At 40.6% G+C, this 17,037-nt stretch overlaps 1 protein-coding gene across 3 annotated transcripts in view; it reads left to right on the plus strand.

Annotated features, from left to right (window-relative positions):
• Nucleotides 1-313: 313 nt before the first annotated feature.
• phb2a (prohibitin 2a) overlaps nucleotides 314-17,037 on the plus strand; it is a 28,321-nt gene continuing 11,597 nt past the window's right edge. For all 3 annotated transcript variants that reach the window (XM_023977402.2, XM_023977400.2, XM_023977403.2), the window contains exons 1-7: nucleotides 314-422; nucleotides 2,638-2,767; nucleotides 9,734-9,818; nucleotides 10,118-10,197; nucleotides 11,100-11,284; nucleotides 11,625-11,754; nucleotides 15,961-16,064. In XM_023977402.2, coding sequence (XP_023833170.1) covers nucleotides 402-422; nucleotides 2,638-2,767; nucleotides 9,734-9,818; nucleotides 10,118-10,197; nucleotides 11,100-11,284; nucleotides 11,625-11,754; nucleotides 15,961-16,064 — 735 coding nt within the window. In that variant the 5' untranslated portion in view covers nucleotides 314-401. The remainder of the gene's footprint in view (nucleotides 423-2,637; nucleotides 2,768-9,733; nucleotides 9,819-10,117; nucleotides 10,198-11,099; nucleotides 11,285-11,624; nucleotides 11,755-15,960; nucleotides 16,065-17,037) is intronic.

A 17,037-nucleotide genomic window follows, 5' to 3' on the forward strand; every position in this document is an offset into this window, starting at 1 on the left:
ATCAGATTCAATTCMGCTATATACAGAACACTTGAGTTACTTCAAACTGCCAGTGTGAACAAGGCTTTAGAGACTCATAGGGGCCAATAAACCATGTAGAGTCAAATGTATGTGCAATGTGTAAAATGTAATTMTCTACAGTGAATTCAACTTCTGTACATTTCAGAATGAGACCATTGCTTTACCTCCGTTTTGTAATAATTGTACAATTTCAGCATACTGGATTGCATCATACTGGAATCTGTGCAATTTGAGCCTTTGTTTGCAGCAGCAGCTGGGTTTAGCTAGCTGAAATAAATAAAGCCTACATTTTTAATAATGCTCCACCCACAGGAAGTGCTTCTTTCAACACACGCGACCTTCGATTRACTTCAAGTTACGTTTTCCAGCAAGAACGCAGCATGGCGAATAAAGAGCCCGGTGTAAGTTGAAACCGTCATTTTTAGCAGCTAGCGAATACAGTAGCTACATTATTTGTGTAATTAACTTGGTCTTGTGCAATAATGAACATAAACGGAACGCCGTAGAAGCAAGCATGTTGGCTAGCTATGCAAACTAGCATTAGCTTTTGAATGAGAACGATAGCTGACTTAACTAGTAAGATAGACCATTCATAGCTGAGACAAATATTCTTATAGATAGTAACTATATTAGCCTGCCTGAGACCGATGTRCAAAAGTCAGGTGCTAGTATACTGCATTAAGCGTATCCATTTGAGAATCTTTGCTAGTTAACGTTACTAACGTTAGTCCACACCCACTTGTTTTGTAACTGTCCATTATAAAAGGATGAAGTTGAAGGTTGCCACGAAGATATCATGACACTAGTCTGATGAATCAGGCTGTAAAACACAATTCGTAACGTTATATCGTTACAGCCTGAGACGTGTGCAAAATCGTAAATGTTCCTTACAAGCCAGTGTTGTCCTGCTGCTCGAAATTTGAGACAAAATATCCACAGTAAACTTTTTCTTATTTTTTTTTTAGAGATGGGCAGGTACAGCTCAACTGTGGAGGTGTCATAATGCCCATAAAACACAGCGGTCAAACAMGGAAATTGTTCCAATAGTTTTTTGGCACCATTTATTTTCCCCATATGTGATTTTAGAAACACTTAAAATMAGGTCTCGGTTTCATGTAGGCTTACCTAACCATGAACCTTACCATGACCTTTTGATAACTGTGTAAATCTCTCTGGGACAAGGTGATTTATCAATATATTTGTCTGTATTTACTCCCCCAAAATGAAATGCTAATTAGCTAGCTGCTAATGTGGCCATCATTAAGAATTACAAATGCCATGATATGGATGAGACTACCGAAACGAGCCAAATGTAAGAACCTCTCTGATATTAGTTAAATGTAGTAATGAATAAATTGGTTACATTTCTTTAAATGGACAATTCTGTGCACTGTCTTGTGCACGTTTTAAATTGACACAATTTAGCAAAGGTGTCAGCTAGAGATGACCTACCTGCAGGACCTTGCAGGGATTTGTAGTCTTGCATGATTTCTATGTTGATGCCAATTTAGCAGTTTTGCATCTGAAAGTAAATGGAGTCGAATATAAGGATGAAAGTCAGGTTGTCTGAGAGAGATTTACATGGTTATCAAAACATCACGCCTGGGTAAGGCTACACGAAACACAGCCCTTTATATTAAGTGTTTCTAAAATCCCTTATGGGAAAAATGAGTGGTGGAAAAACGATTGGAACCATTTCCATGTTTGACCGCTAGGTTTTATGGGTATTATGACACCACCAATGTGGGGCTCTATTGTGTCAGTTCAAATCATGCACAAGACAGTTTACAGAATTGTCCATTTAAAGAGATTTGGCCAATATATTCAAAACTACATTTAGCTGACATTAGATAGTTAATCCAGAGATTCTTCCCTTTGCCTTGATTCAGCAGTCTCATCCAGATCATGGCATATGTACATCTTTATGTTAGCCATATTAGCAATCAATTAGCATTTCATTTTTTGGGGGGGGTAAATACAGGTGAATATATTACACGGTTGTCAAAACGTAATGCCAGGGTATGCTTGTTTTCCCATATGGTGAATTTGAACTATTTCCCTGTTTGCCATCAAGGTTTTATGGGTATTATGACTCAAACTGTGGTATTCTATATGGGTTGGTTGGCACCAAGGTAAAATGAGTTTTATATTCTGCCCTGATTCRGAATGTACCACTTTCATTGTCATGAATTGAATATCAAAGATAAATAACTTTACCTCCGTGCCTAACTCGGGTAAAGAATAACCTCTTGTGGATATTGTTAAATTTTGAGTAGCAAAAGGCGAAACCGCGCTGACGTTAACGGTATCGTAAGTTTAAATGTCATTTTATTCAACATTGTGGCTTGTAAGGAAAATTTTGCGCACAAATGTCTTGGGTGGTATATACCAATTAATTGTGTATTAGAGCCTGATTAACCAGAACATCATAACAATATCTACAGATTTTTCTAGTAGTAGATGTTAAACAATTTATTTTGAAGTCTGCTCCATTATGTGATAACCACATGCTCTTAAAGTCCAGCTAGCTACCACTGTGACTGATGTAATCTCTGTCTGACTGTCCTGTAAGCTGCCATTGTTTGAGCTTTCTCTTTTCTCTCCCTCATTTTACAGGGTTTGCTAGAGCAGTTGAGGCAGATTGCTGGCAGAATGGGCTCTGGTCCAAGGGGTGCAGGTCTCGGGGTCAAGCTGCTTATAGGGGCAGGAGCACTTGCCTATGGTGTCAAGGAAACCACATACACAGGTAAAGGACAAGACATACTATTAGAGCCTGACCAATTTATCGGTTAGCCTTTTACAGATGTCTATTTGTATCGATCTTTATTCCACCGATCGTGCCGATAGAATGAACAAATACGCCTGCAACTTAAATGTGTTAATGTTCTAAAATATTCAATGGTTGCCTGAAGAGGGCGCTACGTGAGCTGCTCATTGAATATCATTCAGTGCTATAATGGGGGAAAGTATGGTGGTTTGATGAGTGGCCTGCACTGCCAGAACATTTGAAATAATCAAAAGTACAGTTCACCGAGCAAGCAGGCCTGTCCTTATCACGTCCTCACTTAGCTAGTTAACCCTTGTAAATCTAGCCAGCAGGGTGGTAGTTAGCCTAGCTAGCTAGCAATCCTTTGCTGCTGATGTGCTAACAGCTGTTAGTTAGTGCTGGACTGACGCATAAATTAACTCGTCTTTTGACTTAATACAAAAATAACACTTACTGTCTGGGCTTATGTGTCGGTTTAGTTAGCTTTCCGAAATATGCAATCTACAAAAAGCAAGACAGTTGGTGCAGTTCCTTTAGTCCATGTGCTTGCCTTCATGATACGGTTGTTGTAACTAGCCAGCTACTGTTGACAAACCCCATTCCGTACGGCTTCAATGAAAACAAATTAGACTGATGCCAACAGTTGCTACAATCTGGGGTGTGAACTACGTTTCTGTTCTAGCGTTGATTGACATGGTAATAGCCCGATGAGTATTGGAGAAAGTTGAAAAAAACTGGCCACTCTGACGCTGTCCGTTAAATTATGACATACCGTACAGCATGCATAATGCAACTTATTCTGTCGTACAGCCTCTCTCCACCAGTTGTAGCACTTCTCTTGCAGATTAAAAARAAGAAGGGGYTAGTGACAGGGTAAGGGGGGATACCTAGTCAATTGTACAACTGAATGCATTCATTTTTTGCATCATCACTGCAAGCCATCATGACTCTTAAAAGCCGCAACAGACGCTGTTTACTTCTGAAGATAACTTTAGCGCCGCCCTAAAAACCCTATTCAAATTTGACACAAACCTTCAAATACGTATGTAATGACACATAGAAATCTTTAGTGTTTTATTTACATTTTAGAGGTGATAAGTTGGACAGATCGGGTGAAAAAAGCAGTTTGCCCACACAGCTTATCTGCCCCTATCACGCAGTAGGTTTTGCTTCCGCACCCGCCATTTTTAAAAAGACCAGACGGAGATCATTTTCTTCAATCATGCAGAGATGGGCAGCATGAAGGTCTCGTCATTGATTTTGCTGGAAAGGGTAGAGATTGTGCTTTACAGTGGTATTCATATTACAGTTGACCTGGAAGTATTACGTTTTCTGGGCGCTAAAATAAGGTCAATTGTACGTTACAACACGATGTACAAAAGTGCGTTAGCTAACTATAGCTTGCTAAATTAAAATGCGTGTTATTAAAACCAGTGCAAGCGTTTGCCTGCATAAAATGTTTTATTAATCCGTGCATGAAATTTTCAGTTGAGAGAGAGAGAGAGATATATATATATATATAGCCAATACTTTTTGTATTGAGTAACAGTGTAATATTCATAGGGTTTGGATAAGTACTGCTAACTTATGCGAGCTCTTGTTGTGGCTGTGCCATCAAGTGGAAACCAAAAGTCAAAATTGTCTAWTGMAAAATTGGCTTKATTTAAGTTTAGGCATAAGGTTAGCACTGTGATTAGGGTTATGTTTAAAATCAAATTTTWAGAAGAGACATATTTTTAACTGGGCCGGGATTATGACTTTGTAACTAGTGACGACAGTGATTGTTTGCATGACCTTTGACTGCAGTAAAGCACTGTAGTAAAAGTTCTCAATACAAATAGTGACGCTTAGTGCTGACATTATGAACTGCATGTTACTGCACTACATATAGGTATGTGGTGAATTTCTGAACAGCACCCCCCCAACCCCCCCACTGCTTTGTTTGTGCTTTTGTTGCTTCAGCAAGATCACTTCTGCATAGCCCTTACTTATTCACTGTCCTAGACAAAGCTTGAACTCGTAGCTAAGAAGGTAAATAAATGAAATAAGTGTTATTTTTGTATTGTTAAATTAAAGAAACAAATYCATAAAATAAAAATACAATCAAAATGTAAAATAAAAACAAATGATAACCCTTAACAAAAACAGTGACACGAACAAGACTTAACAGACACCGGTTGGGTTGTGTATTTTGAAGGAACCAGTTTATACAGTGCATTCTGAAAGTATTCAGACCCKTTCCACATTTTGTTACATTACWGCCTTATTCTAAACTGGATCACATTTTTTTTTGCATCAGTATACACACTACCCCATAATGGCAAAGCAAAAAGTTTTTTTGATATGTTTGCAAATGTATTAAAAGTAAAAAATGGATACCTTTACATAAATATTCAGACCCTTTGCTATGAGACTGGAAATTGAGCTTAGGTGCATCCTGTTTCCATTGATCATCCTTGAGCTATTTTTACAACTTGATTGGAGTCCACCTGTGTTAAATTCAATTGATTGGACKTGATTTCAAAATGCACACAACGGTCTATGTAAGGTCCCACAGTTGACAGTGCATGTCAGAGCAAAAACCAAGCAATGAGGTCGCAGGAATTGTCCGTAGAGCTCCGAGACAGGAATGTTGTCGAGGCACAGATCTGGGGAAGGACACAAATGTCTGCAGCATTGAAGGTCCCCAAGAACACAYTGGCTTCCATCATTCTTAAATGGAAGAAGTTTGGAACCACCAAGACCCTTCCTAGAGCTGGCCCCCCGGCCAAACTGAGCAATCGGGGGAGAAGGTCCTTGGTCAGGGAGGTGACCAAGAACCCAATGGTCACTGAAAGAGCTCCAGAGTTCCTCTTTGGAGATGGTTGTCCTTCTGGAAGGTTCTCCCATCTCTGCGGCACTCCACCAATCAGGCCTTTATGGTAGTGGCCAAACGGAAGCCACTCCTCAGTAAAAGGAAAGATGAACAGAGCAAAGTACAGCAAGATCCTTGATTTTTTTWAAACCTGCTCAGGACCTCAGACTGGGGTGACGGTTTACCTTCTAACAGGACTACAATCCACAGCACACAGCCAAGACAGCGCAGGAGTGGCTTCGGGACAAGTCTCTGAATATCCTTGAGCGGCAAAGCCAGAGCCCGGACTTCAACCTGATCGAACATCCAACCCGACAGAGCTTGAATCTGCGGAGAAAAATGGGACAAACTCCCCAAATACAGGTGTGCGACGCTTATAGCGTCATACCCAAGAAGACTTGAGGCTGTAATCGCCGCCAAAGGTGCTTCAACAAAGTACTGAGTAAAGGGTCTGAATACTTATGCAAATGTGACATTAACCTTATTTTTTTTTTAATATATAAATTTGCAAAAATGTCTTAACCTGTTTTTGCTTTGTCATGATGGGGTGTTGTGTGTAGATTGGGGGGGGGGGGGGGGGTAGAATAAGGATAACTTCACCGTGAAAAGTCAAGGGGTCTGATTACTTTCCGGATGCACTGTAACACATTGAATCCAATCCTCCCCTTTATGTTCTTCCCAGACAGCTACCTGAGGTCCTTCGTCTGCTGAGCAATATCTTTATCTTTCTAGCATTGTATTTTTCGGGTGTGTGTCTGTGTATAGAGTACCAGTCAAAAGTTTGGATGCACCTACTCATTCAAGAGGTTTTCTATATTTTTACCATTTTCTACATTGTAGAATAATGGTGAAGACATCACAACTATGAAATAACACATGGAATCATGTAGTAACCAAAAAAGTGTTAAACAAATCAAAATATATTTTAGATTCTTCAAAGTAGCCCCCCTTTGACAGCTTTGCACACTCTTGGGATCCTCTCAACCAGCTTCAACTGGAATACTTTTCCAACAGTCTTGAAGGACTTCCCACATATGCTGAGCACTTGTTMGCTGCTTTTCCTTCACTTTGCTATCCATCTCATCCCAAACCATCTCAATTTGGTTGGGGTCAGGGGATTGTGGAGGCCAGGTCATCTGATGCAGCACTCCATCACTTTCCTTGGTCAAATAGCCCTTACACTGCCTGGAGGTTTGCTGGGTCATTGTCCTGTTGAAAAACAAATGATAGTCCCACTAAGCGCAAACCAGATGTGATGGTGTATTGCTGCAGAAGGCTGTGGTAGGCATGCTGGTTAAGTGTGCCTTGAATTTTAAATAAATCACAGACCGTGTCACCAGCGACGCACCATCACAGCTCCTCCATGCTTCACGGTGGGAACCACACATGCGGAGGTCACCCGTTCACCTACTCTGTATCTCTCAAAGACATGGCAGTTGGAACCAAAAATCTAAAATTTGGACTCATCATACTAAAGATATTTCCATTGCCCATCTTATTGGTGGTTTCTTTGCAGCAATTCGACCATGACTGTTTCACGCAGTCTCCTCTGAACAGTTTATGTCAGTTATTTGAACTCTTAAGCAATTATTTTGGCTGTAATCTGAGGCTGGTAAATCTAATGAACTTATCCTCTGCAGCAAAGGTAACTGAGTCTTCCTATGCTGTGGGGGTCCTCATGAGATCCAGTTTCATCATAGCGCTTGGTTTTTGCGAAAGCATTTGAAGACACGTTAAAGTTCTTGAAATGTTTTTTTTAGCTGTTCTTGCCATAATATGGACTTAGCCTTATTTGGTTAAAGACCATATTCTATATACCACTCTACCATGTCACACCACAACTGATTGGCTCAAACACATTAAGAAGGAAAGAAATTCCACAAATGTACTTTTAACAAGGCACACGTTGTTAAATTGTTAATTGAAATACATTCCAGGTGACTACCTCATGAAGCTGGTTGAGCTAAAGCTGTCAAGGCAAAGGGTGTCTACTTTTGAAGAATCTCTCACACAAAATATATTTAGATTTGTTCCCCACAAAAATTGGGGGTTACTACATGATTCCGTATGTTTTTATGTCTTCAATTCTACAATGTAGGAAATAGTGAAAATAAAGAAACCCTTGAATGAGTAGGTGTCCTGAATGAGTATATTGTGCAATTTTGTTAAACTTTTTTTATGAATCCATAATTGTAATGTGCAAATTTATATCGGTGAATACTTCAGCAGGAGGTAGCTATCACTCACAGCCACATTGTAATCTTCAAGACCTTGAACATTTGGTTGTTTACATACAATTTATTGACCACTAGACAAACTTTCTGCTTCTCTGCTCGGAGSCTTTTGAACTTGGGGTACAGGGCAAGTCGTCTCCACTATTGCGTTAATAGAGAACGGGGTGTTCTTCAGTTCCCTACCCTGTTATAACAAGGCAATCTTCATTTTGTGGTCGGTTAGTATAGCTACGATCGAACAGGGACTTCCCTCACTTCTGCCACCGATACGGTGATCCCTTTGAAAATCAATTGGATCCACCTGTTTGTCCGTCCTCTTGAGATTACGGTTCATGAACACCTTGACCTTTTTCTTCCGTTAACTGATAGTTTATCCTCCTTTTATTCCCATAATAACAATATTATTCTTCTTACTTCTGCACTTTAGATAGTCATTTGGCTTTCATTGTTTTATTATCGTATTGTCTTTTTAGGGAGTCCACGGCAGTTTTCAATATCTTATTTTCTGCTCGTATTTCTTCCATTTTTATTACTGTAATCCGTTCCTGTTTTAAGGCCTCAACCTCCCTCAATAGCCAGGCAATAGATCCAGCTTTTTTAACTGCTCGCTCATGCTTGTAAGCAATGCTCTGTCTTCTGGGGGGACAGTTATAAAAACAGAGGCTTCCTTTCAGTATCACGCGCAGAGCTCAAGGAAAGGTCTTATGCTCGAAAAGAATCAGATACATCGAAGAGAACATCAAAATGCGGATCAATAAATAGTTCAAGGTTCTCTATATTATCCAGAAAGTTTGTTTCGCAGTTATCCGCAAATACTAAATTTTTATGATTAATTCATGGGACAATCTGTGCATACCAAGCTGCCACCATCAACCCGCAATCGTCTTGAGACTTCTCCTTAGCAGCAGATTTTTATTTAAATTGTTGCATAAACAAGTTCTAATCTCAAATATTTGGTCACATGATTACATTTCTGTATGGTTTCCTAGAAAAAAGGGTTGGCTCAACTTACCACACTCCCCTATCAAAGTTATGTGCCTATAGTTGAAACGTGATAGCTGCAAGACCAAGTTTAGCCTCTCACTTCAATGCTCGAAGTTGTTGCGTAAATCAACCGTATATTGCATTTTTTTTAAATTTAACTAGGCAAGTCAGTTAAAAACAAATTCTTATTTACAATGACTGCCTACACCGGCCAAACCCGGACGACGCTGGGCCAATTGTGCGCCGCCCTATGGGACTCACAATCACGGCCGGTTGTGATACAGCCTGGAATCGAACCAAGGTGTCTGTAGTGATGCCTCAAGCACTGCGATGCAGTGCCTTAGACCGCTGCACCACTCGGGAGCCCGTGCTGACTCTACCTTTGTTTTTTTTAATGGTTACGGGACTACCTTTTAGCTGGGATAGCTTTGTAAATTTAAAGGAGAATTGGGGGGAGGTTGACCTTACTGCTTGACAGTCTAGAGACAACACTGCGCTACAAGGACCCAAGGGCTCTTTCTCAATTCGTTGTAACTCGATTCCTATCTCCTTTACTCACCACCACCTCAAATACATTGGAGGAAAGTTTCAAAAGTAGTTATTGGATGTTCTCACATTCGACTTGGAAGAGAGAGGACGCGAGTAGAGGAAAGAGCAGTGTTGTCTGTTTGTCAAACAGTACGGACCCCTCCCCCAATTCAACCTTAAATCACACGGCTATCCTGGGGAGTTGTCAGACATTTTCTATTAACGCTATTGCATCGGTGGTCCTCATTACCATGGGATGCAAATTACCCCTGGACCATGTTTTGATGCGTCATTGCTAAACTGTACTGCAACTGGTTTTACATGAGTTGTTCCTTTTCTCCTCAGTGGAAGGTGGGCAGAGGGCCATCATCTTCAACAGGATTGGTGGGATGCAGATGGACACGGTACTCTCTGAAGGGCTCCACTTTAGGTACATGTCCTTTGTTATCACTCACCTTTTGACCTTGACTGGCAGGGCAGAGCGTTGTCGTGTTCATTAGGCTCATAATGGAGGAAAACTGCAATGGGTAGGGACTACCTGCACATGTCCAATAAGAAACTCATTTTCGTTTTCCTTTGCGAAACGTTTTGTTTTCGGTTGTGTGCCCTAATGAACACGAACGACCATGAACTGTTTTCACAGCGGGGGGATGAGGGTGATCCATATCTTTGGTGGACTGTTTAAACAAGGCTATATTCATTATCCTCACTCTACATTCTTGTTGACAGGATACCATGGTTCCAGTACCCTGTCATCTATGACATAAGGGCGAGACCAAGAAAGATATCGTCCCTAACCGGAAGCAAAGGTGACTTGATTGGACACTAATGTGTCTGCAGGGGACAGTTTTTCTGAACATTTAAACCTGATGAAAGTTATCCTTTGTCTTGGGATGAAATAAAACCTCTTTGTTGCATATGAGATGCTGTTCAGTTTTGTTTATGGAACACATCTAGGAACAACATCTGTACACACATCTAGTAACAACATCTGTACAAAAATAATTTTGATTTGATTGACTCAGCAATTCAGCAAACAGCAATTCAGTCAGTGGCCTGGGCCATTCTAAACAGTTGTGTATTTGTGTAGAATGACATTCACCAAAACTAGATCCAGATTTACTGAATTGTAACAAGGTCCATTATTCCTGCTGTTGCTATTGCAACACATTGATTCCATGGCAGGATGGATTTAAATGTGTTTATTTTTTTTATTGCTGTTGTCCGTACAGAATGTGTTCAAAACATTATTTTGCCTCCTGGCTGCAGTGAGGCGAGTGGAAAAAATATTGGACAAAGTACATTCATTATTTTCATAGAAAAAGAAAGACTGGCAAACAGTGAATGGAGGCTATGTTAAAGGACCACTCTGATATTTAAAGCCATTTTAGCCTAGTGGTTAAGAGCGTTGGACCAATTACCAAAAGGTTGATGGTTTGAATCCCTGAGCCGGCACGATGGAAAAAATCTGCTGTTCTACCTTAGAGCAATGCAGTTAACCCCCCAAAAACAACTGCACCCCGGGTGCGGATGACATGGATGTTGATTAAGGCCTTGCCTCTCTGATTCAGAGGGGTTGGGTTAAATGCGGAAGACACATTTCGGTTTAATACCTAGTTAGTTGCACAACAACGCATCTCCTTTCCCCTATTGAGTCTTGAATATCACCTAAAATGGCTCTGACTCTCTCCTCCTTATTGTCTCGGTACAGACCTGCAGATGGTGAACATCGCCCTGCGTGTGCTGTCCCGTCCTGTGGCCTCCAACCTGCCTGCCATGTACCAGCGGCTGGGCAAGGATTACGATGAGAAGGTGCTGCCCTCCATCGTCAATGAGGTGCTGAAGAGTGTGGTGGCCAAGTTCAACGCCTCGCAGCTCATCACACAGAGAGCTCAGGTATACAGGAAGGGGTGGTTTGGGAATGCTGTTTCTCTTAAAGTGCTATGGTAAAGTTGTAGTTGCACTATTAGACTTTTGCACTACCGGTATGCACTTTATCACCTTTCATTTTGTTAAATCCAATTTTTTTTGTTAGATCTGAGTCTGTTCTTTTCTGCATTATGCAAACATTTACACTACATTTGTCCTGGCTCCATGCACCTGCAGCTTACTGAATGTACTTTAATGAATTGAGCTCAGTAATGGCCTTTTCACTTGGAACAGGTTTTTGTTTGCCAATCGAAATGCATTTTAGAATGATGGACCAATGGAACTAAAAGGGTTCTTCTGTCGTTAGGTGTCCCTGATGATTCGGCGGGAGCTCTTTGAACGGGCCAAGGACTTCAACATCATCCTGGACGATGTGGCCATCACCGAGCTGAGCTTCAGCAGGGAGTACACTGCCGCGGTGGAAGCAAAGCAAGTCGGTGAGGAGGCTCACGCTCATACACTTGCTATTGCATATATATATAGTACACTACTTTTTACCAGAACTCTATGGGATTTTGCAAATGCTAAACTACATTCTGGTATTTGAAAAACTGAATTGGGCCCCCACTTTTTGGATACAGCTGACGGATGGGACTGGGGAAATGTAACCACTCAAATTCATAGACTGCACTCTAGATCAGTGGTTCCCCAAAATGTTTTGCTTCGTGACCCACCGGTTGAAGTGTCTTTTGAGTAGCGACTCACCATAAGTGTTGAGCGGTGAAAAAACATACACGGAACAAAGAATAAGTAAAAATAGTAACTTGGCAGCAGAGAGAAATTGCAGTTTCAAAGCTTATCTTCTGCAATGGAGCTGAATGAAAATGTTGCATTTTCATGCCAGTTTCCTGCAATTCTGTACATTTTTGCCATGGAGCTTGAGAATTGTTTTTTTCAGGAAAGCGAATTTCCTACAATTGTAGGAAATGACCAAGAAGTGACCGGTTGGTACGAATTCTCCGCTGCACTCTCAGCACCATGGACAGCGCCCTACATACAAAAGCAAGATTTTGACCAACCAGCTAGATTGTTTCTTACCTTTTCAGAAGAGCCACATTTACGTGTCCTTAAAAATAGCCTAGAGTGCCTTTTCACAGAATAACAGCCATTTTTCCAGCTAAAGAGAGGATTCAGAAAAAGCACAAATAGAGATCAAATTAATCACTAACCTTTGATCTTCATCAGATGACACTCATAGGACTTCATGTTACACAATACATGTATGTTTTGTTTGTTAAAGTTCATATTTATATCCAAAAATCTGAGTTTACATTGGCGTGTTACGTTCAGAAGTTCCAAAACATCCTTTGATTTTGCAGAAAGCCACATCAATTTACAGGAATACTCATAATAAACATTGCTAAAAGATACAACTGTTCTGCATGGAATTTTAGATACACTTCTCCTTAATGCAACCGCTGTGTCAGATTTCAAAAAAGCTTTACGGAAAAGCAAACCATGCAATAATCTGAGTCGGCGCTCAGAGCCCAATCAAGACACAAATATATCCACCATATTGTGCAGTCAACATAAGTCAGAAATTACATTATAAACATTCACTTACCTTTGATGATCTTCATCAGAATGCACTCCCAGGAATCCCAGTTCCACAATAAATGTTTGTTTTGTTCGATAATGTTTATTTATGTCCTAATTGTACTAGCGTTCAGTACACTTTCCAAACTCACGACGCGCGGGCAAGTCCAGCGGAAACTACGGACAAAGTTAGTTATATTACAGTCCGTAGAAACATGACAAACGAAGTATTGAATCAATCTTTAGGATGTTTTTAACATTCTTAAATAATGTTCCAACCGGAGAATTCCTTTGTCTTCAGAAAAGCAAATGGAACGGGAGCTAACTCATGTGAATGCGCATGGTCAGCTCGTGGCTGCTGGCAGACCTCTGACTCATTCCCCTCTCATTTGTCCCCACTTTACAGTAGAAGCATCAGACAAGGTTCTAAAGACTGTTGACATCTAGTGGAAGCCTTAGTAAGTGCAACATTACCAATATCCCACCGTATCTTCAATAGGAGCTGAGTTGAAAATCGACCAACCTCAGATTTCCCACTTCCTCGTTAGATTTTTTCTCAGGTTTTTGCCTGCCATATGAGTTCTGTTATACTCAGACATCATTCAAGCAATTTTAGAAACCTCAGAGTTTTCTATCCAATACAAATGATAATATGCATATATTAGCAACTGGGACTGAGGAGCAGGCAGTTTACTATGGGCACCTCTGGGCACCTTTCATCCAAGCTACTCAATACTACCCCTGCAGCCATAAGAAGTTAATTACTTTTTCATTGGCAAAATAAGCAAACATAGGAATGACATGCCAGCAACAAACGCTGACATTACACATCCAAGTATATCAGACCAAATTATGAAAGACAAGAATTGTACTTTTGAATTCCGTAAAGTCAGTGTGGAAGAGGTGAGAATTGTCTATCAACAATGACAAGCCACATGGGTCTGACAATCTGGATGGAAAATTAGAGGATAATAGCAGACGATATTGCCTCTTCAATTTAAGCCTACTAGAGAGCGTGTGCCCTCAGACCTGGAGGGAAGATAGTCATTCCACTACCCAAGAACAGTAAAGCCCCCTTTACTGGCTCAAATTGCTGACCAATCTGCCTGTTACCAACCCTTAGTAAAAAAAATAAATGTTTTACCATATACAAAGCTATTTCACAGTAAACAAATTGACAACAGAATTTCAGCATGCTTATAGGGAAGGACATTTAGGTATTTTTAAAACATAAATAATCAATAAAAATTTAAGCCGGAATATACTGTGTTCAATAGCGGATAAAATGAAAGTGGAGCGAGTTCCAGGTCGCGCGCACCAAAGAAACTACACTTGGCTTGACACTCAAAAGGAAAGGGCTACTACTTAAATTCTTAAAGGAAAAAACATCAACCAATTTCTAAAGACTGTCATCTAGTGGAAGCCATAGGAACTGCAACCAGGTGCCTCATATCTAGTTTCCCATAGAAAACCAATTGAATACACAGTGATCTCAACCACAACAAAAATTCCTGGATGGTTTGTCCTCTGGGTTTCGCCTGCCAAATAAGTTCTGTTATACTCACAGACATGATTTTAACAGTTTTAGAAAACGCTCTCTAAATCTACCAATTATATGCTTATCCTAGCTTCTGGGCCTGAGAAACAGGCAGTTTTACTTTGGGCACGCTTTTCATCAAAATACTGCCCCCTGGCCCAAAGAGGTTATAGGGAAGGACACTCAACAAGCACAACACTTACACAAATGACTGACTGACTGGCTGAGAGAAATTGATACAATGATTGTGGGGGCTGTCTTGTTAGACTTCAGTGCAGCTTTTGACATTATTGATCGTAGTCTGCTGCTGGAAAAACTTGTGTTATGGCTTTACTCCTCCTGCTATAATGTTGATAGAGTTACTTGTCTAACAGAACACAGAGGGTGTTCTTTAATGGAAGCCTATCAAATACAATCCAGTCAGAATCAGGAATTCCCCAGGGTAGCTGTTTAGGCCCTTTGCTTTTTTTATTAGCTACATGCTACTGACTGAGTAAAGCCAGAGTGTGTGTATATGCGGATGACTCAACACTATACACGTCACCTTCTACAGCAACTGAAATGACACACAAACACTCAACAAAGAGCTGCAGTTAGTTTCAGAGTAGGTGGCAAGGATTAAGTTAGCCCTAAATATTTCAAAAACTAAAAGCATTGTATTCGGCACAAAACACTCACTAAACCTCAACTAAATCTTGTAATAAATAATGTGGAAATTGAGCAAGTTGAGATGCCTAAACTTCTTGGAGTAATTCTAGATTGTAAACTTTCATGGTCAAAACATATTGATGCAGTGGTAGCTAAGATGGGGAGAAGTCTGTCTATAATAAAGCGATTCTCTGCCTTAACAACACTATCAACAAGTCAGGCCTTAGTTTTATCGCGCCTGGACTACGGGTCAGTCGTGTGGTCAGGTGCCACAAAAAAGAACTTGCAATTGGCACAGAACAGGGCAGCACGGCTGGCCCTTGGATGTACACAGAAATCTAATATGCATGTCAATCTCTCCTGGATGAAAGTGGAGGAGAGATTGACTTCACTACTTTTATTTATGAGAGGTATTGACATGGTGACTGCACCGAGCTGTCTGTCTAAACTACTCGCACACAGCTCGGACATCCATGCATACCTCACAAGACATGCCACGAGCAACACAAACATTGGCGCATACACACACATGATAACATACGCACTATACATACACATTAATTTAGTACTGTAGATATGTGGTAGTGGTGGAGTAGGGGCCTGAGGGCACACAGTGTGTTTTGAAYTCTGAATGTATTGTAATGTTTTAAAATTATATAAACTTCCTTAATTTTGCTGGACCCCAGGAAGAGTAGCTGCTGCTTTGGCAGCAGCTAATCGGGAACCATAATAAATACAAAACTAGCTGCATCAGATATGCTAAATTAGGGTTGGACTGAAACTACAGGACAGTAGAGCTCCAAGAGGGTTGGGCAGCCCTGCTTTAGGCTATGGTTCATTGATCTTGTCTGATGTAGTAAAGAGAGTTCTGGAATCATTTCTCTTGTCATGGTAATGTGACCACTTCGCTCTGTATTTTCAGCCCAGCAGGAGGCGCAGAGGGCCTTCTTCTATGTGGAGAAAGCCTTGCAGGACCAGAGGCAGAAGATCATCCAGGCTGAAGGAGAGGCAGAGGCTGCTAAAATGGTGAGCTCTGAAGAGGAGACTCCACTCAACAACACTCACAGCTAAAGCCGGTCCCAAATCTCTTCCTAACTTTTTAATGTTATATATGAAGGGTCTGGATAGGTTTCGTGGAAGAACCTCTACAATATTGCTTCTGCCTTTACAGATCTGCAAATATTGAAGGGCTTAGGCCAAATGGGGGTTTAGGGAGCGATTTGGACCAGCTGTTACACATTCCCTTCCCTTGCACTCGTGTTGGTCTACCATACAGCTGAGTCCACACACTGCTGTATCCATAGACATGGATGTATTATTTTATCTATTTCTATGGCAGCACATCACACTCTTGTGGTCGTTTTCCAGAAATCCCATTTGGAAGATTCTCGGAATGGAATAAGCAGGATTTCTGGAAAACCAGGGAATTCTGGGAAAGTTGCCAGAATTTTGCAACCCTAGATAAGATGGTAATGCTGAATAAAACGGCACTGCAGGTATGAGACTGTTCATTGATTCTTTTTTAAAATCCAATACAGGCAGGGAGTAATGCATCTCCATATTTTGTAAAAGCAATGCTTCATTTTTTACTTCTCCGAACGGATGTTCAGTTCCTCTGTTTACAGTTGTAGTTCCATCTCAAACAAGATGCCAGAGACCTTCTTTAGTCTCAGAAAAGTGATGAGCTCCTGTCTACCTTGGGAACTCTACATCTATATTATTGTCGCTTTAAGCTCTTTGACCGCTCTGAAGTGTTTGGCGAGATCAAGTGGATACTACATTTGGCTTACTTATTTACGTTTCTAGACGTTTTCAAACACAGCCGATGTCTCAGGCTTTATTTTCTGTCATGAAATGTTTGGCTAAAATGGAATACACTAAAGGTACCTTCTGTTCACCTTTTTTTATTTATTTTAAAAGCATGAACCATTTCAGGTATACACATCATTGACTAAAGAGAACAAGTGAACTGGGTTTATCCTAATTTCATTCACTCTTT

Source organism: Salvelinus sp. IW2-2015, linkage group LG32 (assembly GCF_002910315.2).
Source record: "Salvelinus sp. IW2-2015 linkage group LG32, ASM291031v2, whole genome shotgun sequence".
Classification (NCBI taxonomy): Eukaryota; Metazoa; Chordata; class Actinopteri; order Salmoniformes; family Salmonidae; genus Salvelinus; species Salvelinus sp. IW2-2015.